Source organism: Tigriopus californicus, chromosome 7, assembly GCF_007210705.1.
Source record: "Tigriopus californicus strain San Diego chromosome 7, Tcal_SD_v2.1, whole genome shotgun sequence".
In the NCBI taxonomy this organism is placed as follows: Eukaryota; Metazoa; Arthropoda; class Copepoda; order Harpacticoida; family Harpacticidae; genus Tigriopus; species Tigriopus californicus.
In genome coordinates, this window is record NC_081446.1 from 842,131 (window position 1) to 864,835 (window position 22,705).

The window sequence follows — 22,705 nt, forward strand, 5'->3', positions numbered from 1 at the left end:
ATTGTTAATTCAGTGGGACCAGGCTCGAGCCTTCAGTGATGACTTTCGACCCTTAGCCAACCTGAAAGACGGAGAAAGGGGTGCGAAGAAGAGGCAAAGGCTGGCAGTCCTTTCGCCAAACTGGATCCTTTCATGGATGAAAACGGCATCTCCACCATCCTCATGCTAACCTGACTATCACCATCCCAAATCGCCGGTTCACCTTCCCGACTGTAGAAGTCAGAAAGCGATATATCCTTAGATGAATTCGTACAACAAATATTAATGATGAGATCGAAGGATTCGTGAGAGAACAACTTACAAATGGGGACCATGCCTTTTCCACAGGATCTTGAATGTGAACGGTCTCTTCTGGGATTAATGGTCTCATATCATGACCACCAGCGTCACTTACCCTTTTGGCGCTGATAAATCTCTGAGTGGCATCAAAACTTGTGTGCTTTTCATTTGAAGCAAATGTTAGAGGCAGAGTGGACGGAAGGCGGTTATTGAGGTTCCTGCCAAAGAAACCAAAGGCTTGTGAGAAGCCAGGTTTAATTAACTACAAACGGTCTCAGAGCTCCTCAGACAATCATAAACGTAGAAATTGTGATACGCGGTTTCTCTAGCGTCATGGGTGAAACCATGGCCATGGTTGAGGGCGGTTCTCTTCAAGGCATAATTGGCACAGCCTGGAGAAATTCTTCCTCCAAAGAGGTGCCGATCATCTCATATTCGACAAGATCTTGGCTCTCGTCATTCGCCCAATACCACCAAAATCGCAAAAAGTTCATGTCACTCTCAGGGACCCGCACGTGAAAAAACATTTTCGTCACGTCCGCTGTGTAGGCAATAGGCTCCTTGCGGAATCGAAGCAATACACCCAGGAGGTGGTTGGTGAGATTGGGGCCAGTCAGTAATCCATTATTCAATGATAATCCCCCCACTTGATTTGCGCAATTGAAAACTACCCTGAGTTTTCTTCTTCTTTGGATGATACACACAACGATGAGGGATGTAGTGTGATTGACCAGGAATAGTTGCTTTGAGTTTATCGCGTTTGATCTCTTGGGCGAAATTGTTCTTGAGGAGATCGCCCTTAAATAGAAAATAGTCCTCCTTGACAGGCTTGTCCTGAGTAAGTTTCTTGAGGATGGACATTTTTTGATTTCCATCAACAACAGGTCGTCGCTTGAGAGGGTTTCACTTGTAACCATGTCCACAAGTGAGGGTGGAAGCTTGGGATTCAAGAAGTCCAAACTAGCCAGGTTGGTCAACATCTCGGCCACACCGACATCCCTGATGACCTCCCACCCAACAATTTTGTCAGGGAGGGCCATGGTCCGATGACAGGAGAGGCCTACATTATTCAAGAAAGGCTTGGCTCCTATTGGCTTCATGGGCCCCATCACTGACAAACCAAACGGGGTGCGCACAGCATATGGTGACCAGGGTTCCACCTTGTCTCCAATCCAAACTTCTAAGAGTTGAAGGGCCGTTGAAGGGATTGTCAGCTCCTAAGAGTAGTGTTATAGGGAGGCTCATGTCAAGGTTGGAAATGTCCGATTGAAGGGAACTAAAAGAATCGAATTTCTAGCCACCTCGCTATCTTGGAGCGGGATAATTTCTCACGAGTAGGTTGGTCCCAAAAGAACTTGGTCGCTGCCATTTGGGGTTTGACCTCTTAGCCCCAAGATCACTTCCGTGTTTTCCGTTTTTTGCCCATTGAGGGTGTGGATGGCAATAAGGGTCTTTGATCTAGATACTCCAAGAGCCTTCAGCAAACTACTCATGGCAAATGTTCCTGAACTTGAGGCATCGAGCAATGCAAGGCCTTCAATGGCCCTTCCAGGCTTGCTCCCAGTTGATACCTTGACCCAAACTACACTCATGGCCACCACGGAGCCATTCAAACCAACTGCATCAGCAGTCAAAACCAATTAAGTTGATGTGACATTTTCAGAATGCAAAGAGGTTGGGTGCTTCCTCTGGCAAAGAGCGCAAGTTTTGCGATTGGGGCACCTTCTAGAAATATACCCCCATTGTAAGCACCCAAAGCAGGCTCCTTTGGATCAAGTCAACTTCATTCGCTCTTCAAAACTCTTGGAATTGAAAACCAGGCACTTGTCAGTACCGTGTGACTCGTTGCAACAAAGCCACTTACTACGATCCTCCCTTCTGACCTGGGTAGTAGAGACAGCAAAGGCAATAAACTGCTTGGACGGATTCACCTTGGCTTTGGCGTTCACTCTTGACTTCTGTCCTTCACTGGCACTGACTTGTGGGATGGGCTTCATGGCTTCTTCTCCATAGACAGGATCACTTGCACGGTCTAAAAGATCTTCAACCAAGTCTAAAAATAAAAAGTCTTTAAAGGTGTCTTGCCTACCGGGTTCACGTCTGATTTTGGTGGTGATTCCTTGCCAAGTGTTTCTCGCTCCAAACGATAGTTTAGACAAGAGATCTCCCAAGAACCACGGGGCATTTACCTCAGCCTTATTGATAATTGACGAACGTCGCAAAAGGGCACTAAAGAAGTCTGCCAGACCCTTTTCACAATGGTCCTTCACCGGAGGCCAGGCTCTAAGCTCCTCCATGAACTTGTTTGTAACTAGCAACTCCCCTCCATACCCCTTAGTTAAAAGTCGCTTGGCCTCGCTATAGCACTCTTCATCTGAGAGGAAGCCACACCCCTCGATGAGTAAACAGGGATCCCCTTCAACAACCTCCAGCAAACAATTGTACCGGGATTTAGCATCAAGCAGGTTCCTCTACATGATATCCTCGATGCGCTTCCAAAATTGACGAAAATGAACAGGGTTGCCCGTGAACGGTTCGATGTGGTGGCTGAAAGCAGCCTGCCGTTTCATCATCTCATGAACGATTCAGACTGAGACTCGTGTAATTGAGGACGAGATAATCCATGTTTAGGCCAAGGGTCCTAGGCCATCAAATCCACACGGTTCCTTAGGCTCTCCTCCACTTCACCGGGAATGTGGTTGTCAATGTTTCCTGGGCAAAAGCGTGTCTTTTATCCGAATTCAGCCTGTCCTTCCTGTTGTTCAATGGCCGCTACTTTGGCCTCGAGGGACTTGATATACCCTTTTTGCTGGACTTCTTCAATCTGAGCATCAAGGGCCAATTTCTTTAACCGTAATTGCACCAGCTCTTGGGCGGCGTTTTACTGGGCCTTGCGTTTGGCCAACTCAATCTTGGCAACAGCTCTTCTTTGGCTGGAAGGTGAGGTCTTCTTGCTACCGCAAGAACGGCTACTCTTGTGGCGGCTGAAAACCTCTGACTGGTCAATGAGCAAGTTCCGAACAAAGGCAGAGAATTCAGAGGACTCCTGCATGGCCGTGTCCAATAAGCAATCCAACTCTTCCATATTGGCCCCCTCCTTGGCTATGCTCTTCCATTTGTCGATGAGACATTGCAGGACAGACAAGATCTGTGCATGGATCTGGCTCTACTCCAAAACAGCATCACGTGACGGTGTTGACGCGGTCAACTCCAAGCGGCACTCCTGGGCGTGAGCCCCTAGATCTTCACGAGTGGCTCGAACTTTGGCCTGCACCAAGGATCTTGCTTGGTAAGAGTTTATACACCAAACATAGGGTCATACTGTCGTTTCACTACATTAAGTTAAACTAACATCAGTGAACTTTAATTTGGCTTGCTTCCCTTTGTTTTCACACTTTGCCTCAAAAAACGCCTAGTTACTGAGTTATCAATCACCGTTTCAAGCGTCAACCATAACAATAGACTCTGTGTCCTACAATAGTTGCTATTTTTGTGGCTTATGCGCTTCACCGCTTGTCCGCTTGACCCTTTCCAAGAACCAATTAGATTCTGTGTCGACCGAAATTCTCAACTCAGATTGGTTGAGGCATAAGGCGAAGTGGTCAAGTGGTCAAGGGGATAAGCCACGAAAATATCTGCTAATGTCCTACTTTTTGGTTTTGAAGTCACGTGACCATTGTTTTACTTCAACCGGTGACGTCAGTCTAGACCATAGAAAACCATATATGAAGTTATCTATGGTCTAGACTCTTTTCTCGTTCCAGATCTGCTAACGTGCGCAAGATACGATTAAAACACCGCAACCTCAAATTTCTCCGAAATACGTCTGACTTGAAAGCGCAACGTCCACCCTCAGTATGTTGGCCAAGCTAAATTGAATGCAAAATGGCATAATGAGCACAGTATATTCCAACTTTCAATACCTAAGCATATGATTATGAATGCTCTTTCAAGCACATGGCTACTGTTCTTGGTTAGGGTGAGTGTGAGCCACTTTTCGAAATGTAGTAATGAACTATGGAACTTAGTTCTCTACAGTTTTTAATCCCATTGAATTCTAAATATATGGACTATGAATGCCCTTTCAATCACATCACTCTTTGTTAGAGTGACTGTGAGCCACTTTCCGAAATGTAGAAATGAACACTCAAAGTTAATTTGCCTCAGAAAAAAGGCAAATTATTTTAGCTTATTTTTTGTTGAGTGGGTCGTTTCAGAGTACTAGTGTGCCTGATTGAGAGCAGACCAAAGATTTCAATTTGATTTGGTAATTTCCACATGACCTCATTCTCATTTTCTTCGTACCCAAAGCTTGGGTTTTGGTCTCAAATTTGACTACCTTAATGTATTTGCCAAGATCTTATGATTCTTTGATATTGTAATATGTGATATGCTAATTTGAATGGTTGGGGGGATTTGTAATATTCCCTCAGTGCTTCAGTGCCCATCTCTAGAAGGCTGTGAATGAACAGAAATTGCCCAAATAATTGCTTGGGGGCAAAAAGGTATCTTTTTGAGTTGCAAAATCAGGAGGGAAGGATCATTTAATCTACCTAGGGAGCTTGCGAATACCAAGGCGAGGAAGGAAAATAGAAGTTGTGAGATTTCATTGCCATGTTGCGACCATTAAGAGATCTGGTACGAGAAAAAAGTCAAGAGTGACGTCAGGGAGGTAAAGCTCTACACTGGCAGAAGAAAAAGGCCAATTTGGACTGCTAAAATTTTCAGGAAATAGTGCTGAAAAAATGGGTCCGCCTTTTTCCAATTAAGTTGGTTAACTGCATTTGACCACATCATTGGTTAAAAGGTAAGATAAGTTACATCTCCCCTGACTACTGGGTATTGTTTTGGGTCGAGAGCCCTTGAAGGGCTGAATTGGGATAAACGTTATTCTCCACCGATTAGTTGGCGGTGCTACTTTTTTTAAACTTAACCTAACCTTATCAAACCTAACCTAACCTTACCTAACCTAACCCAACCTAACCTAACACGATATTTATAGCCCTTAAACTCTCTCTTCAAACCTTTCTAACCGTTTGTCACAAATTTAAAAATGAGCACCGCCAACTAATCGGTGGAGAATAACGTTTATCCTGAATTGGCCCAGACTAGCTTTGGGAGGCTGCTGATTTGGCCCGATATAATGGCGGCACTTCGCCATTCAGTGCTTTGGTTGCTACTTGCTCGGGCAGTGTTTAGTTCATCACATCAGCCCTTACGAGTGGGCTGATTACTGATTGTTTCTGATAATTTGTATCACCCCTGATAGAATTCGACTGAGTTTCACTCAATCTGCGGCTGGGCCTGCTTTTAAGCGCTTTTCACCGCCGCTGCCTCCTTCCTTCACGGACATCCCAGGCCATCTCTAGGGACCGATCGATGGCTGGCTGTTGTTGCTTCATTTTGGCATCGCTGAAGCGCCATCTCTGTTGTTCCTAAAACACGACGATCACGACCGTGTGTGTTTCCAGCGTTTCCAGAATCCAGTGACTGTTGTTGCCTGGTGGTGGCCCGCCCAGTCGAGTCCCAGTCACAGACCATAGAATGACGACCTCGCATAGCGCGAGAAAAAATGCGAACACTGGCCTTCATCAGCTGCTACATAATTTTGGTGTCTAGTAACTCATGCTTTTTCGTTGGCCAGCGTGGCCGGATTCTGTGTGAGTTGGTCACTGACCACGTTCATTGAAGACCCGGCAATTGCAGGGCGTTAATACTGATCAGGCCGTCACCCTCCTATTCTTTTGGTGTGCAGAGTTGTTAACACAATATCCATTTTCCTCGACACTAAGGTCTGGCCAATACGAGATCTAGTCGTTATATGATCGGTGGTCCCAGTTAGTCTACCAGACGCTCTCGATCGAGTCGACGATCAACCCTCTGTCGTGTTTGGCGCATGATGCTCAATTGATTGCCCAACCACGCTTGCTATTGTTGTTGTCGGTTGGTGGTTATCAGTCCGCAATTATTACTTCTTAGTGTTAGACACCCGCGGTCAGGTGCGGTCGAGCTCAGTTCAGCCCGCCGTCTCTTCTCACCCATGATTTGAGTGCCTCCCGTGAAATTGGCTCGCTCCCTCCCTCCCTCCCTCCATCCCTCCATCCGGGGTTCCGCTGAAATTCGTCCGTCTCAGCTACGCTGAACGTGATCCCAGGGCTGCTGGCCGTGAGCCGTAAGCCGTGATAGTGGGATGATGATGGTAGTGGCGACTCTCCCAGGTGATGCTGCTGCTGCGGGCTCAAATTATTCTTCACATCCGTGTTGATCGCCCTCCCCTCTACCCCCGGAAGGAAAAGGCCACCCTCCTCCCTTCATGGGACCCTTACTTCATCTTCAAGATCAGGTAAGAAGATCCATCTATCCATCCATCCATGGATGAGAGAGTGTACCGGCCCACGGGATCCGATCCAATCCGATCGACCCGAGTCGTACTTGACTACTTGGGTTATTCTCCGTCGAAATCAATCCCATCATGCTTGACGGAGCCATCTTTGGAAGTCTTGAAGAGAGCACTTTAGATGAATTAAAACATCAATTCTAACTTAAGCCTTTCCACGACTTTAATGTACTTAATGATCTGGAGTGGAAAGATAACTCAAGTCTAGTCATACCACGAGAGGCTGGAAGGGTGTGATGAGTGACCCAAGTCAAATCAATTCCTCTAATCGAGATAGATTCAACTAAAATTGATCAGTGTCCAACAGAAACTATCATGCTTCAAAAACTAAGCTGAAACTTAGCACTTGGTTGGAAATGTCATCACACCTGCCCAGTCTCTCGTGGAATAAATGAGCTTGACCTTTCCTTCCGCTCCAGATCATTATAAGTACTCAACGAGTCTCCCAAGCCATCGATCGCTTTCCAAGACATGGGCGACTTCGTATGGCTCGACCAATGGACTCCCCATTGCCAAACTGGCCCAGGCCTGGGATTGAGGCCCATTGGGTCATGCCTGCGAAGTGAATCCGTCCTAAATTTCATGCCCAATCCGGTGCAGTTTCGCCATTATCCGATTTCCAACTTAGAAATGGCTAGACTTTGACGCCTGAAGTCGATATGGATTGGACCTAGAGATCGAAGTTTGAGTCAATGGACATTGGGTGGGATTGGCTGGTCATTGAAGATGATGGCCAGTCTCTGCATGTGATGGCATGGAGGACAGAAATAGCCGCCCTTCGAATCGTAATCAAGCCATGCCATAGACACATTAAGGATGGGCCTGGGAAGAATGGGGCCATTTCGTTTCAAGGATTCGGCTCGAGGCATCTCAACTCTTTCATTCGCGATTGTTTGAGCTCAGGCTAATCACACAAAAACTGAGTGTTTCCAAATGTCAAGCCTCAATCCCATCGCTCGACGGCTAAACACACATAAAACATGAAGAGACATAAGTCGTACGAGCACGCGTATTCCCAGCTCAAATGGCAAATTGGAAGGCCACTCGTAAGTTTTGCATCTAGTTCGAGTTTGACCCAAAAGTGGATCATGAGCGACTCCTCTTGAAAAACTGGCGGAACTGGCCCAACAACATGATGCCTCCTCAGTCAGTTCAGTTGGCAACTACGCGATTCAAGGGAAAGGGGAAAAAAACGGCAATTCAATGTCTGTTGGCCCCTAGCACAAACTCTCAACATCAAGGAAGGGCTGATTCAGATTTCTCATTGGCCTTCTGAACTCCATATGCCTATGTTAGTCACCAACAACGAGTTGGCGGTGCTAATTTTTTTAAAGTTTGTGGCAATTACTTCATGTGATATTTGATCTACGATATAGTTTGAGTAGACAGACCAGGCTAGCCCAGGTACTCTAAGTGGGGTTGAAATGGAATGCGTATCAATAATTTCTCCAAGTCTGACTGGCAAGATGCTCCCGGATCAGCAATGCATACGTATAAAGCAACGAAAGAGCCCCAGAAAAGTGGATTCCATTGCACTAATTAGCCTGAGTTCTCAAAGACTTGGAGGCGAGCGTTAAATGCATGTCAAATCTCTGCGGTCCCTACTGTTGACCGTAGAAAAACCTAGGTTGTTACAAAGGCTCATGAATGGAGCCCAAAGAGGCGAGACATATTCAAGATGTGGCTGAACCATCGACTTGTACAGAGTTAGCCTCGTGATGCTATCTCTAGACTTAAATGTGGGATATATCCAACTACACATTTGAGAAACTTTACCCACTTCCAAGTGGATGTGCTCTTCGAACTTTGAAATATTGAGTTCATGGGTTGATGATATCGTTATAGGTTGGGCTTGATTTGGTTAGCACCCTCACCTGATTGTTTGGAAGAATAACATATTTGTGATACTCCATGGCTCATGTGATTGCTGTTGTAGAACCCTCTGATCGTGAGCATCTTTAATGGCGACTTTCCGAGCGTGGAAAAATGGCTGGAGACGCACGCCCATCCGGCGGAAGAGATGGACAAGTTGGTGGATGCCGACAAACGCCATCCCATTCACGCCGCGGCTTTCATCGACCAAAGCGACATCCTCGAGGCTCTCATCGTGGCCACGGAGAACTCCGGCCATTCTAAGGTTAATGTGAAGGACGCCAAATGGCTCACACCCCTTCATCGAGCCTGTCGGAGCAGTGCTGAGGTAAGTGAACTAATAAAAACTGTTAATAAGGGGCAATAAGTCACTGATATGACCGACCACCACTCTCAATTGATAGTACTCGGTGGAGGTGTTGCTGACACACAATGCGGATGTGAATGCCCGGGATCGATGCTGGCAAACCCCAGCTCACGTGGCTGCCGCCAATAATGCCGTGCGTTGCATGGAACTGCTTGTCCCAAGGGTGTCTAACATCAATATCACGGATCGGACGGGCCGAACCTGTCTCCACTTGGCCGCCTACTTCGGACACTATGAGGTACGACCTTTGTATGTACTTGTGCCCCCGATAAGAAGCCTTATGACCTACCTCCCTAATAGTTCCCTTTGAATCATGTGCATTCGATCTTATAGTACATAACTTTTCTCTCGGCTCTTTTGTTGAAAGTTATGGAAGTACTGGCATAAGATGTTTATGAAAATCAAGTTCAACATATAAGCTTTGAACGTTACTGCCAAATGTACGTTAATGGTGTTAATGATTGGATGGTTTACATTTTTTATGCTTCTTGGGGAAGGTTTTGATGTCTACTATGCTCTAACTCTCAGATGGTGGAGACCCTACTGCAATTAAGTGGAACCGTGAACCATACGGATAAACGGGATCGTCGCCCGATTCATTGGGCCGCTTTTCGGGGCCACGAGGAAGTGGTCAGGTTACTGGTCCAACATAATGCGGGTATTGAGGTTCCAGACAAGGACAAGAACACACCTTTGCACGCTGCAGCCGCGGCCGGATTTGATCTGGTCGTTCAGATTCTCCTCGACTTTAAAGCCAATCCAGAAGCTGTGAACAAGGTGCACCATTACTTGACCATTATGTGGGTTGGTGTTAGAAGGTGTTTCTTTACTGATGAATTTGGTGTCTTTGGTTTCTTAGGATGGAAATACACCCGCTCATCTGGCCTCTTTGAATGGACATCACCAAGTTCTTAGTCTGCTCATCGAAACCGCTCCCAAAACCCTTCAGGAAAGAAACGCCAAAGGAGAGGTGAGCTTTTAATGATGATGAAAATGACACAAGGGGGAAATTGCAATCGCATATTTTGCATATTTTTGGCATATTTTCCCGATGAGCTAGCTATTTTCCTTGCATTATTTGAGTGTTAATGCACATATTCTTGGGAGATCACTGGCGTACTTTTCAATACAGAAGAGATATTATGAAACCAAAGTAAAAGCCGTGTTATGAAACACAATATGTATTTAAGGTTTCAAAAACTAAGGCATGAAAATAGAAGATACAAAAGCAACAAAAATGGTTATAATCAGTTTTCCCCGTCTAGAAATTATTTTCTATGGATGTGAACAACTATAAAATGTGACGTTTACAACTTTGTCATGCTAGATCATAGATTTCTAGACGCTGGATGTCGAACGAACGACCACTCGGTTGGCTAAACAGTACAATAAACCGGTTTGTAATCAATTCCCAGGAGACCATCCATTGTACTGTTTTCCCAGCCGAGTGGTCGGTCGTCCGACATCCAGTGTCTAGAAATCTATGGCTAGATAAGCATTTTGTTTTTGGATAGATGGCCTGAAACTGTAATTTATCGCTCGACAAAGAAATATTATGGCCCCCAAAGCTCAAGGGATCTTCCAAGTCCTATACATTCGGATTCAATGTCCAAATAGAGGCGTCAAAACCCAACAAAGTTAATTTTTGGCCGAGTTTTTGCCCCACTTTCTACGACATTCACTATCTGGGAATGCAATCCCCAACAGATTAAGACGAACAATTCATAATTCTCATAGCTTCCTTACGCTGCACGAAATATGTTTTACGTTCTACACTTCAGAGGGCGCTTCAGCCTCTGCCAAATAGATGGGCGATTGGGCCAATTCCTTTTTATTGAATTATAATGCGTCTGTTATTTTTGGCTAATTCTATCGAAATCTTATTTATAATTAATGCCCCGGATCACATAATGTCCGGAAAAGAAATTGCGTTCAAGCCAAGGCAAGAGCAGTTTATTTAGCAATCTACCATGCGTCTTCCCGTTTTATTTGGGACGTGTGACGTTGCAAATAAGGGCCCTTATTGAACTTTATATTCATAAATGATCTGATCCACGAACAAATTTATATTTAGAACCGACGCCGTCTTGGGAGGAGATTCTTGCCTCATGCTTGCTCTCCCACTAAATTTTCCAAATCGATATCAGTATTTTGAATAAAGGAAAACATGGTACACTCGAGATATTTTTCTATTCATTTTACTGTATTCCACCAATTTATTGAACGTTAGAAACAAAGATCTGAAATGGAACTACTTTGCTGAGCGGTCTAGCAGGCAGCGTCAATAAAGCAATATTCTTCTTGTCAGGGGTAATGGGTTTCTGGTTTTCTGGTGGCGGATATTTCCATCTTGAAGAGGACATTTAACGTAGTGGTTAGCGTAGTTTCTAACATGAGAGAGGTCCCTGGTTCATTCCTTTCTCAAAAGAAAACGTTTTGATGTTTACCACACCCACAGAATCAATTTGATACAAAGGACATACCACGCTGCTTATTTGATTTTAAAAATGGATGCATTAATAGCTTAGTTTGTTGGCTGGGCGAGTGTAACCCATTAACTCTAATACACCAAACAAAAAAAAATGTTGCATTTTTTTGGAGTACTAAATGCTTTTAAGGTTTTCCAACTAGTGTCTAAAAAAATATCAGATTTTAGCGGTGAAGATTGCTCAAACCGTCTACGCCACTCTTTTTACGCCTTATTGCGTCTTACTATTTGAAGATAAATACTATTTATGTTTAAAACAGCTTTTACTAAGATCTGAGTGGAAGCATTGATAATAAAACAGCAAAAGTCTACAAAATAACATGCATATTTTTGCCATTTTGGTGCATATTTCAAGAATTCTTGCATATTTTTGGGAAAGCCTCGCATATTTCCCCCATCTCTAATGATGATGATATCGATATCCATTGCGCGGCTATTTGTTTCGATTGGTTGGAAATTAGGTATCTATTACTGTCTGTACAATGCCCAATCAAGACTTATTTGAGTATTTTTTGGAGGGTTCAAGGTGTAATTGCAAAAGCCTGATACCTATTTACTGGTCCCTTATTCTGTGAACTGCTGAATAAGGAACAGCCTCATAGTCTTAGTAGATATATCCCTTGGGAGTTTTTTCGCCCAGTCCGTGGCACCAGTTATATTAGCGTGGTATTGATCAAGATTATAATAGCTGCTATTTTCGTGGCTTATCCGCTTAACCCCTTCCAAGAACCAATTGAATTCTGAGTCGACAGAAATTCTCAACTCAGATTGGTTGAGGCATGAGGTAAAGCGGTCAAGCGGTCAAGCGGTCAAGCGGTCAAGGGGATAAGCCACGAAAATATCTGCTATTGATACGTTCTACCTCTAGTTCTACCGCTAAAATTCGAACGAATGAATGTTTTGATTTCGCATGTTAACACAACCCTTTTGCAGCTTCCCATTCACTTATGCGCCTCTTCCACTCACGGCGAAGGATGCTTGTTGCTGATCCTGGACCACGACTCCAGTCAGGTCCGTGAAGCGAGCAACGACGGCAAAACCCCTCTCCTCAATGCCACCCTACACGGTAAATATCCATTCATACCCATTCCCTGTCCTCTTGTGTGGGTGATCCTTCATGGTGGGAGGTCCATTGCAGGTCGATTGCCTCGTGTTCTCCATCTGATACGTCATGGCGCAGAGCTCAATGTGCGGGACAAAAAGCGTCAGACAGCCTTGCATTTGGCCGCCAAGTTCGGCCATGAGGCCATTATCGGTCGACTTCTCGACATGAATGCCAATCCTTTGGTCAAGGTGAGTTCCATTTCCGGTTGGAATACGTTTACTTCATGGAGAAGTGACCCTGGATTTATCATCTTTTTTCAGGAGGAAAATGGTCGCACTCCACTGCATCTCTCGGCCCAAAACGGTCATTTGGAAACGTGTCGACAATTGTCCATATTGCCCAAAGTCGACCTGAACACCAAGGATGCCAATGGCATGACCTGTCTCCACCTGTGTGCCTTTAAGGAGTGAGTACTGAAGATAATCACCACGTTATCAATCATACCGAATTCATTTGGGTGATTTTGTTTCAACTGGTTTTTCACTTTGTAGTCCAGAGCACTCCTCAAGACGATTTCGACGTTGTAGAAGTCAGTCCCAAGAGACTCACTTGCCCATGGGAGACCTTGATTTTTCACAGAGGTAGAGATAGACAGACTCGTTCTGCGTGATCCCTTGGGCTGCTTGTCTTCATTGACTGATGTTTGGCTAACCAAGTTTGCTTTCCGACTAACTGCATCTACGTACCTTCTGTCTCATTCATTGTTGGTCCATTGTTCTCTAGGTAGACGTACGTAAATGAGCACTAATTGCTTATTTTTTTTTTTGGGGGGGGGGGGGGGGGGGATAGAACCTATCTTTTTGCTCACCAAACTGATTTGTCCATCAAGTTTCAATCAGTTTCAATCCAAGCAAAGAGTTTCATCTGAAAGTGCTTCAATCTTAGAAGTTCTAGCCAGCTCTCAAGTTCAGACTTGGTTTCTGGCCCTGCTGAAATTGTCATACGACGTTTAAAATTTAAATGACATGTCAAGATTCTAGCGGAGTGAAAATGAATCGAGTCTCTCAGCATCTTTGAAAAAATCTCGAAATGATCCGAGTCTAACAAGTCAGCCCAAAGATTTTTCGGCTTCTGGCAAAGGTGAAAAATTTTGAGATAAAACTGGCTTTATCTTCCTCAGTTCAAAGCGTCTTTTACCAAATTTCATTTCTTTTAACTTGAGAAGGTACAACATCTTCATTTTATCTTAAGCAGCCCCTTTTGCATCCAAAAGTGTGTTTGCTTTGACTTTTGGTAGGTTTGTTCCTTTGTCTTGGGATATTAATATGGTTTCCTCTTTCTCTTTCGAAGTTCTTGCTCGAGTGAAATAAAGTCCCCCTAACTTGAGGACGTCTTGACACATCCTCAAAATCGTCGTGAAAGATTCTAGCCATAATTCCGACCGTCACCATTGGCTTCCGTCTTTTCAGGAATGCGGATTGTTTGAAGTGCTTGATCGATGCTGGTGCGGACATCCATATCAAGGACAAATTTGGTCGCACCGCTCTCCATTATGCTTCCGTTAAGGGATGGTTCCAATGCGTTCATCATTTGGTCACAGCTGGTATTTGCCAAGGACCCACTTCAGAGACTCTGACACATCCAACATTTTACTCTCAACTCTTTTTTTTATGTTATGGCTAGGCTGTTCCGTGGATTGTGCGGACCACGATCAAATCACCCCTCTAATGTTGGCCACACTCTCGGATTCCGAAGCCAAATGTGTGGAATATCTACTGGTTCAGAAAGCCAATGGACTCCTCAAAGACCATCAGGTGGGCATAAAATGACCTATCTTGGTTTATTTCATCCGTCATGGTGAACGTCGTCGCTCTTTCAGGATCTAAATGTGCTACATTACGCGGCAGCCGCCGGAAACTCGGAAGCGTTGACACAAATATTTGAGTACACCCAATTTGGTCGGGGAGATTTTCTTAGTAGCAAACTGGGCGTGACTCCGATCCATTTGGCAGCCAAATCTGGTCACACGGACTCCGTGATCGTGCTCCTCGGTAGTCAGGCTCAAGGTCCCAATGATCGAGATAGCAAAGGTCGGACCGCCTTGCATTTTGCCGCCAGACACGGCCATCTCAAGTGCTTGGAGTTCCTGTTGGCCAAAGGAGCTCTGGTGGGTGTCCAAGACGACGTCCAAGGCCGAAATCCCGTCCATGAGGCCGCCGAGAATGGAGAGGTCGATTGCCTATTGAAACTCTTAGAGCACACTGAAGACTTTTCCGTGGTCGAGGCCAAGGACAAAATGGGTCGCACTCCATTGATGTTGGCCGCCGAGAAGGGACACTCGGACATGGTAGAAAAGCTCCTTGTGAATGGTAAGAGAAGCCAGCATCCTCGAGTTTCCTCTGTACTCTGTAGTGACTGGTAAGAATTGGTCCGGTATCATGTAGGCTCTTCTGTGGCGACGATGGATTTGAATCTTCGCACACCCATGTTTTATGCCGTGTTCCAAGGCATGGAACGAACCACCGAGTTGTTGTTGAAGCGTGAAGCAAACATTCTTCAAGTGGATCGACTTAAGAAGTCCGTGTTCCATATTGCGGCCGCTGCTGGCCAGATCAGTGTTCTAGGCCTTTTGGTAGAGTCTCTAGACGAACCCACTGCCGTGAATACCATGTTAGATCAAGAGGGATTCACCCCCCTCCATTGGGCAGCTTTGAAAGGCCACGAGATTTGTGTGGAATACCTAACTCAACGGATGACCGACCAAGATATCTTGCCCACTCAGTTCTCCCCCGTCCATTGTGCCGTGTAAGTGGTTCAAGTGATGCATTGACTTGGATGATAGTTCTCAATGCGTGAGTTCGATTCTTTTTTGCTCCAGCCATAATCGAAGTGACACTTGTCTGGTGGTGCTTTTAAACAAATTCGATTCGCAAACGATCGCCAACCTGCGTGATGATCACCAGAGGACACCCCTTCACATTGCCGGTAAGCTGAGAAAGAGGCGTCCAATGTACATTCATAAAAGAGAATCGCAAAAAATACGTCCATGGCACGCGCTTCTTGCCAAAACTCGCGCCCCGTTCAATAAGAAAGATATCCAACCGTTGAAGGGGGGGGTGTACCGTACATCCGCCTTGGCCGGGCTGGGGACTCGGGAATAAAAAACGAGAGACGCTCAATCCAATTATTTACCTTTCCAGCCTTTCAAAAGTCTGCGAGTTGTGCCAAATTGCTTTTGAGCCATGGGGCGGATCCCAACGCCAAGGACGCCTCGGATCTCACTCCATTGAGCATTGCCATACGTCGAAAGGCCAACGATATCGTGGGTGAGTTGGTGCACATGAGAGGCCAAGAAAACCAGCGAGTGTATGTGGTTGTGTGTGTGTTGGGGGAGGNAAAACTGATGAGAGAAACGCGGTTTTGAAAATCTAATAATTATTGTGATCCTCATCCCACTGGAACCTACCTTGTCAGTTGTTGAACTCTGTTGTCTGCTGTACGGCCAAGGCGGATGTGGGGGGGGGAGGAAGTTGAAACGATGAATTTTTAACTGTACACCGCTCAGAATTGAACTTCCTTTTCATGGTTTGTAAAGTTGCCTCGATCATTTCAGAACTGTTATTGAAGCACGAGGCCAAATTGGACGAGACTGATCCCAAGGGAAACACAGCCTTGCACCACGCCTGTAAAACTTCCGATCCGTTGGCCTTGGCCATTCTCAAGGCGTGTTCTTCCAACCAAGACATAATCAACATGCAAAACGTCGAAGGACAGAGGTGAGTGGGTTGATGAAGAGTTCACGAGAAAGTGGGGGAGAGGTCATCATGTCCTGTTTTGTTTTCAACTTTCGTACGACTCGAACGAGCATCATCTTGGATCTCTTGTCACTGCTGACCAACTAACTCTTCTTCTTCTGACGCAAAATCTTTGGCCACTGCCTTCTTACACGCAAACCGCACCCACCCACACAAACAAACGTCATGTCATTTCCAGTGCCTTGCATTTAACCGGTGCCAATGGATTCGTGGAGTCCACGGATTTCCTCGTCAGCCACGGGGCTTCCGTAACTCTGGTGGATAACCGAGGCTACACACCCGTGTTGGCGTGTGCTCCCAATGATAACGTAGCTTTGTGTCTGGCCACCATGTTTGCCGAGTACCTCAAATGTCCCTTGAGTGACACGCGGAGGTCCATCGCCTCCTTAGGTAACACACCCTCGACCACTTTTGCCTTATACTAATCAATCGTATGTCACTGTAATTGTCAATTGTAACTGGCATGACCGCCTGACAAGACAAAATTGAACGTGATAGGTTGCTTGAGGACCGACCTTGTGTGATTGACTGATAACTTTTTTCACAGCTTAGAGGTTCAAAGACTTAAAACACAATGCCCATTTATATATTTGGCCCACTCAATCTTACGCTCATTGACTATTCCAATCTGCCAGACCGATTGAACAATAAAGATACCCAAAATTGTCCATCAAGTTCTCTCAAATATTGACAGGTACTTCGAAAATATAAGGAAAAATGAGTTTCTTTACATAGAGATCCTTCACTTTTAAGTGCCAATAATGCCTGGGGAACTTCATTTAAAAAGTCAAACCTTCATAAGAGTCTTAAAAAATGTTGCTTACCTCACATTCGTGCCTGGGGAAAATTGAACGGTCATTACCAATTAACAAAGCAAAATAAAAATTTTATGTTTTTTCTTTCTCTTCGACTCTTGAACGATTGTGACGCTTGGCTCTTGTTTTTGCAGAATCTTTTCGTCTTTCTGATGGTTCAGCTGTCAATCATATTCAAATGAATCATCAGCACCAAAATCAACGCGATTCTTCGGACTCCACTTTCTTGGTGAGCACCCCTAAACAATTGCCCAATTCCTCGCAAAACTGAGATCCTGACGACAAGATGGGTTCCTCCTACCAAAGGAAACCCCTCCCTCGCCTCACTGGTGATTTCTCCTTGGCTGACAAACCTGGTCCGTGCTGTGATGCAGAATATGACGACTTTAGAACTAACTGGCAACCCTACGGAACCCCTCCTGATGCGGGCATTATAGAACAAGAAACTTGAATTGTGAACATGACCAAATTGACTCGATTTCCAACTGATCTTATGAACGAACACTCAGGCTGTTGTTACCAGATCCTAGAGATGCAAACCATTTTTACCTCGGGACGAATGAACTCCTTCGATCTGAGAGAGATTCTCATTGTGTTGCTTGCACATATTGCCCTCATGGAGGATTCGGCTGTGTTGGTATCCATTGGAAGAAAAGGACTGATAACAATGATTGTACTAGCTCTCAAAAAAATCTTGTAGTGCATGTTATAAAACTTGAACGCTTGCAGAGGTTTCCTCGCCGTGGACAGGAATCAGAATACGACCATAAAACTGATGAGAGAAACGCGGTTTTGAAAATCTAATAATTATTGTGATCCTCATCCCACTGGAACCTACCTTGTCAGTTGTTGAACTATGTTGTAGAAATAAATGTGATCAATCAAACGTGCAATACTTTCATGACATGGCTCGGTAAGGCTTACTAAAGAGAATGCCCGATTTTCGAGGGAAACCCTCCCGACAACTTCAGTCGTTCGTGGAACAGAAGTAAAAGTCGAAAACACAGACGTTTATAGTACGTTTCAACTTTATTGTCAGAATCAATTGTGAAATCAACGGAGAGGCATTGTCAGATACAAATCAAGAAGTCATTAGTTGAAATGATGGATGAATTCAAGAGCTACAAATTTACACGGGGAGTTATGTCAATAACTGGCCATCGTTTTATTTATTATTCAGGGGAGGAGATAGAGGGATTTTTCAAATATTGCTGTCGTAGTTCCATAAGTATTCGACAGCGACAAAGTCGCACCTTTCACAGCCTTCAAACAACATGAGAAGAGAAGAAATTCACCCTCAAATCCCCTTTCTACTTTTTCCCTGCTTTTCGTAAAAAAGAAAGCCAAAGTAAATGGGAAGCCTCATTAAATGCACACTTTTGAGAGTGGTATGAAAAAACTTTCTTTTTTAAAACTTTGTCTAAGAGCCCCTCTTTGTTGGCCACACCCACTCGTTTGGCTTAAGAAAACAAAAGTATGAATTTGATTTATGCACTTCCATCCGTTCTTCTTACGGTCACACTGGTTAGAACGCACTCAAACTTGTTCAAGTTCAGGATCTTCCGGCCTCTTGATCAAAGTGTTTTCATTCAAATCCTCGTTCATTCTTACTTCAGATTTACTTCAGATTTTTCTTCCTCATTGTCGAGGAAGTATTGTAGCACAGAGATCACAGCCTTTTGGCGTTATTAAAATCTATTGTTTCTAGCCAGGGTGCCACCTTTAACCGGTTGAAGCATCTGACGTGAGCTCATTGGACTCAACGTCGACAGCTGAATATCCGGCCGCGCCAAAATCAAGGGAGTGACTGGCATCGAATTCAGGGAAGTGGGTGTGAGAATGGGTGGAAGAGCCACAGTCTGAGTATTTGGCACCTGGAACGAAAATCAAAGTGAAAGTGGACCAAAGCTTAAGGGTAATTGAAGTTTGACATTGGACTATGTACAAACAGAGAAGCATTCAAAAAAACATCACTTACGATATGTATTTGAGGTTGGCACGGAGTCGGAATTCATCAGGTTGCCGTTGGATCCAAGAGTCCACTAGTGTACAATTGAAAAGCTGTTTCATGCGGGCAATCAACAATACAATCATAATGAATCTATCCAAAGTTATCTACAGATTAGAATTTATGACACGGATGACGGCACGTTTAAAGTGTGTTGGTAGGCCATTTATATTGGGAAATATGTATTGTTAGAAAGACTAAACGGTGCTCTCCCTATTAAGTCCCTCGATGAGGAGAGGCGGTTTGCTACGGATAGGCGGTAAAGGTTTGGTCCGGAGACCGGACACTAAGTGACTGCCTAAGACTACGGATGAGCAGTTGGAGGATGGATCGGAAGACGTGGACGAAGCAGAGGAGGACGAGCAGCATGAATGAGGATTACTGACCATTGGATTGGGCAAGTTCCCACCCAATGGCGACGAGCCAGAATTGAACCCTTCATCACTACTGGGTCGGCCATCACGGGGAGAATCACTTCGACCTCGGGACGACGAGGACGAAGATTCACAGGATGTGTTCAACAGAGAATTAGGTGAGATGCCTCCCGATGACGTGCTGATCAGAAGTGGAGGTTGCTGAGATTGACAATTGTGATTGATCCGTGCATAGATGACCGGCTCATTGGGTGCGATCTGATTTTGAGAACTTGAACTCACAGGCGTTCGCTTTAGTGGGGCATAGCCTTGTTTCCTGGGTAATGTAAGTTCAGCGTATGTGACCTCTTGGCTCTAAAATGCAAGAAAAAATGTAAGAACCTACGGCAAGGGAGGTATTCTATGATCCTCAATGGCATACTAGACTAGAAATGTTGTTCTTTATGTGTTGAAGAGTCCGGTAGTCCTGCTCACAAGCTGGAGGGGCGTGCCGTTGTCGTTGCAGCGTGGCATATCGAGTCTTATCACCGTAAACTCCAAACCCACCATCCTCTTCCAATGCTGCAAAGGAGGATCACAAACAGAATAAGTTTGACATTCTCTTTGTCTTGGTTAAAACAATGTCAAGGCCAAGGAAAAAGTCATCAATCATTGACTTTCAATGGAATAAAACAAAATTAATTTGAATTCATTGAACTAGGTGTCATGATGTGATACTGTAGCATTGATTCACTTTTTTTTAAGTATGACACTACAATCGGTGAAAACTGTGTCAAAATAAAAGTCAAGTCGTATCGCTTCTGGAACACCCACTTCTTTTAGGGAGGGAGAGGCTCGTTAAAATTCTTTTCAAGGAGTTTTCCATCATATTTCCTCGGCCCCCTCCCTTTACTTCTCTGACATTTGTTCCACATGTGGTTTTATGGCACATCAAGTCTGCCTCAGTCAGTTTTTGAGAACCATCGAGGGGATGACCTCAATTTGATTTAAACCACTCATGTCCTCTTTGTCTTGAAGAAACCTGGATCAACGGTACATACTGTTTGCAAATTTATAGCGTATCGGGATTAGTTTGTCATGGAAAAGGAGACGAAAAACTCTCTTTGCCATATGATTCGTTCCCCTCAAAGTGGACATCAGTTCCAATTTGATGAATAGGATAAAGCCAAGGAAAAAGGGTGAACGAATTGGTCAATACCCCATCCCTTCTTTTGCGATGGCAATCCCTAATGTCGCCCTCGACCATTTTCCTACCCTACTGTATGTCCCAAGGAGTGACATGTCTGAGAATGGGATGACATGGTCATTTTCATTCGTCACATTGAACATCCAATTCTGTCTTGAATATCCGATTCCTCGATTCCCAATGAAATGGAAGGATCAAATGTGAATCGAAGCCTTCCTCCATCCAATTGGAACTTTTAAATTTTTGAATTGGAAAAGCCGGCCAACTCAATCTGGTTGAGTAGAATATTCCAGTATCTGGCAGAATGCTTGGCTTGGCTTGCTTGCTTGCTAGCTCTATTGCCAGCATGCTAGTTGGATGGTTGGCTGTCGTCGGTTTGAATCTTTCCACAAGGGACAAGCAAGCATCCCCTCTTCCTCTTCTTTCTTAGCTATGCGGCTCCCTGTCATTGGCATAAAGCCAAAAAAGTTCTCCCCCCCCTCCCTGCGAAAAGAAGACGGAGGAGACTTCTTATATTCCAAAAGAGTTGTTAGACTTCTCCGATCCACATTGGAGACAGATACATGTACAGTATTTGTCTGCCCGATCCTTACAAATGCTCTCGGCAATGAGGGTGCTAGAACGGCTACTGAAAAACACTTCAAGAACTATTTGAGTATGTATTGAGGCGCGTTGTGCCCTTCAGAATTGCTCCGCGTTTTTTCATGCTCTTTCATTTGATGTTCGCTTGTAGATTGGTGGTTATAGCATCTTTCGGAGTCTATAAAAAGTTATTAGGTGCACCCGGCTCCAGCTATTCTATCCAAATATCTGTGCGGGATAAAGAAAAAGCAGCCGGAAGAAGTAGACTTCCAGCGTTTAAATGTCCCTGGAGACGAATGAAGTCGGTCTATTGTTGAATGCCAAGCCCACTTGTCCCTGGGTAGATAGGGGAGTTATTTGACAAATGTGGAGCTAATTGAGTCATTCAGAGACAAATTAACCCCGTCGAACGAGCCTTTGAAGGCCAAACGGGAAAACATGAGAGGCCTTTTGGCTGGCCCTTCGTCTGATGTGTTGGCCTGCGGGGTGGAATTCATGTTGAGCCAACTGTGAGTCATGATCCGAAAATGAGCCACTCTCAATTGGGGATCTTTTCTTCGTTGCCCCGCTCTTTGTCAGTTGAATGGGGTCGAGTGAAGGAATTATGGCCTTGGACAGACCCATTCCAGACATTGATGTCGTTTTATCCAATGTAATGGGAGCAAACATCTAAAATTACGACCAAATTGTCAATTTGAACTTACTCCGAACGTGGCTGGGGATGACATCCGGATTCTTCGTCTCTTCCCGTAAGAGGGCGTTATTGGGCGTTGTCATGAGCATGGGATCTCCGCCTCCGCCTCCTCCTCCTCCTCCTCCTCCGCCATCGATACAATCATCTATTCCTTTTTGAAGTGGGATGTGGGTGTCAGTGTAACTCATTCGGTTCCGATGTTGTTTCACAGGTCTCCGTCGGAAGCAGAAGTACACGGACATCAACAAGAAAACGAGGACCAGAGCCCCTCCGACAATCAAGAGAATAGCCAAGATGGGCGTGACCGTGAACTGACCCATTCGAGTCAGAGAGCTTTCGCCAGTTTTGGGCCCCTGGTCAGCCGCTGCGGCTGCGGCTGCAGCCTTCATTGTGAAAGCGTGAATCCTCATGGGTTCGCTGTGACCTTTGGAATTATACGAGTGCACGGAGACGATATAACCCGTGCCAGATCGTAAACCCGTGACCGTGAACGCTGGATCTCGGAGGTTGGTGGTGTTGGCCACAATGAAATGAGATTTGGCATCCATTACTTCCATAATGAAACCCTTCAAAAATGAAACAAGGTATTAAAGATAATCCGTTTTGGGGATAGTCTGGATTGCATCTTACTTGAGGAAGGCCCCCGTCAAAGCCTTTGAAACAAGTGATGTGTAAGGTCGAGAAGGTTTGATTTTTAACCGTGCAATTCATGACGGGGTCGGGTTTTCCAGCCGGGATCAAATGAAAGATGCATGGATCCTCTTGACGGCCAATGGAGTTGAT

The 22,705-nt window shown here is 44.9% G+C and overlaps 2 protein-coding genes and 1 long non-coding RNA gene across 8 annotated transcripts in view; 1 reads left to right on the forward strand and 2 right to left on the reverse strand.

Moving 5' to 3' along the window:
- Positions 1 to 3,404, reverse strand: part of LOC131884264 (uncharacterized) — a 7,753-nt gene extending 4,349 nt beyond the window's left edge. The window contains exons 1-2 of the long non-coding RNA XR_009373703.1: positions 302 to 3,404; positions 62 to 236 (exon numbers count right to left, since the gene is read on the reverse strand). This is a non-coding gene — a long non-coding RNA (uncharacterized LOC131884264). The remainder of the gene's footprint in view (positions 1 to 61; positions 237 to 301) is intronic.
- A 2,096-nt stretch (positions 3,405 to 5,500) lies between these two features.
- On the forward strand, positions 5,501 to 17,964 carry LOC131883371 (serine/threonine-protein phosphatase 6 regulatory ankyrin repeat subunit A-like). 5 transcript variants are annotated; one of them, XM_059230827.1, is made up of 19 exons: positions 5,504 to 6,622; positions 8,613 to 8,876; positions 8,953 to 9,153; positions 9,444 to 9,692; positions 9,775 to 9,885; positions 12,337 to 12,469; positions 12,542 to 12,696; positions 12,769 to 12,914; positions 13,000 to 13,089; positions 13,918 to 14,051; positions 14,132 to 14,262; positions 14,328 to 14,817; positions 14,893 to 15,253; positions 15,327 to 15,433; positions 15,649 to 15,774; positions 16,062 to 16,224; positions 16,442 to 16,653; positions 17,213 to 17,307; positions 17,385 to 17,964. In XM_059230827.1, exons 1-19 carry the CDS (start codon positions 6,593 to 6,595, stop codon positions 17,409 to 17,411), a joined length of 3,225 nt encoding a protein of 1,074 aa, XP_059086810.1. In that variant the 5' UTR covers positions 5,504 to 6,592; the 3' UTR covers positions 17,412 to 17,964. The 5 variants fall into 5 exon arrangements, 4 of the variants coding, with proteins under 4 accessions (XP_059086812.1, XP_059086810.1, XP_059086809.1 ...); XR_009373608.1 differs by lacking the exon at positions 16,442 to 16,653 and having other exon boundaries at positions 5,501 to 6,622; XM_059230826.1 differs by having other exon boundaries at positions 5,511 to 6,622; positions 17,213 to 17,964.
- Positions 17,965 to 18,088: 124 nt separating this feature from the next.
- LOC131883551 (nephrin-like) overlaps positions 18,089 to 22,705 on the reverse strand; it is an 81,928-nt gene continuing 77,311 nt past the window's right edge. The window contains exons 11-15 of one of the 2 annotated variants that reach the window (XM_059231052.1): positions 22,553 to 22,645; positions 21,933 to 22,488; positions 19,882 to 20,021; positions 19,473 to 19,814; positions 18,089 to 18,952 (exon numbers count right to left, since the gene is read on the reverse strand). In XM_059231052.1, the coding sequence (XP_059087035.1) occupies positions 18,767 to 18,952; positions 19,473 to 19,814; positions 19,882 to 20,021; positions 21,933 to 22,488; positions 22,553 to 22,645 (1,317 nt within the window). In that variant the 3' untranslated portion in view covers positions 18,089 to 18,766. Of the gene's footprint in view, positions 18,953 to 19,056; positions 19,815 to 19,881; positions 20,022 to 21,932; positions 22,489 to 22,552; positions 22,646 to 22,705 lie in introns of both variants that reach the window. The other variant, XR_009373618.1, reaches the window with a different exon arrangement.

Bases quoted from the DNA above. Each gene is read 5' to 3' on its own strand.
- LOC131883371 (XM_059230826.1), top strand. From the start codon at position 6,593: ATGGGACCCTTACTTCATCTTCAAGATCAG. The intron at 13,090-13,917 runs GTAGAGATAGAC...CCGTCTTTTCAG, and splicing joins GACCTTGATTTTTCACAGAG to GAATGCGGATTGTTTGAAGT. The intron at 16,654-17,212 runs GTAACACACCCT...TTGTTTTTGCAG, and splicing joins GAGGTCCATCGCCTCCTTAG to AATCTTTTCGTCTTTCTGAT.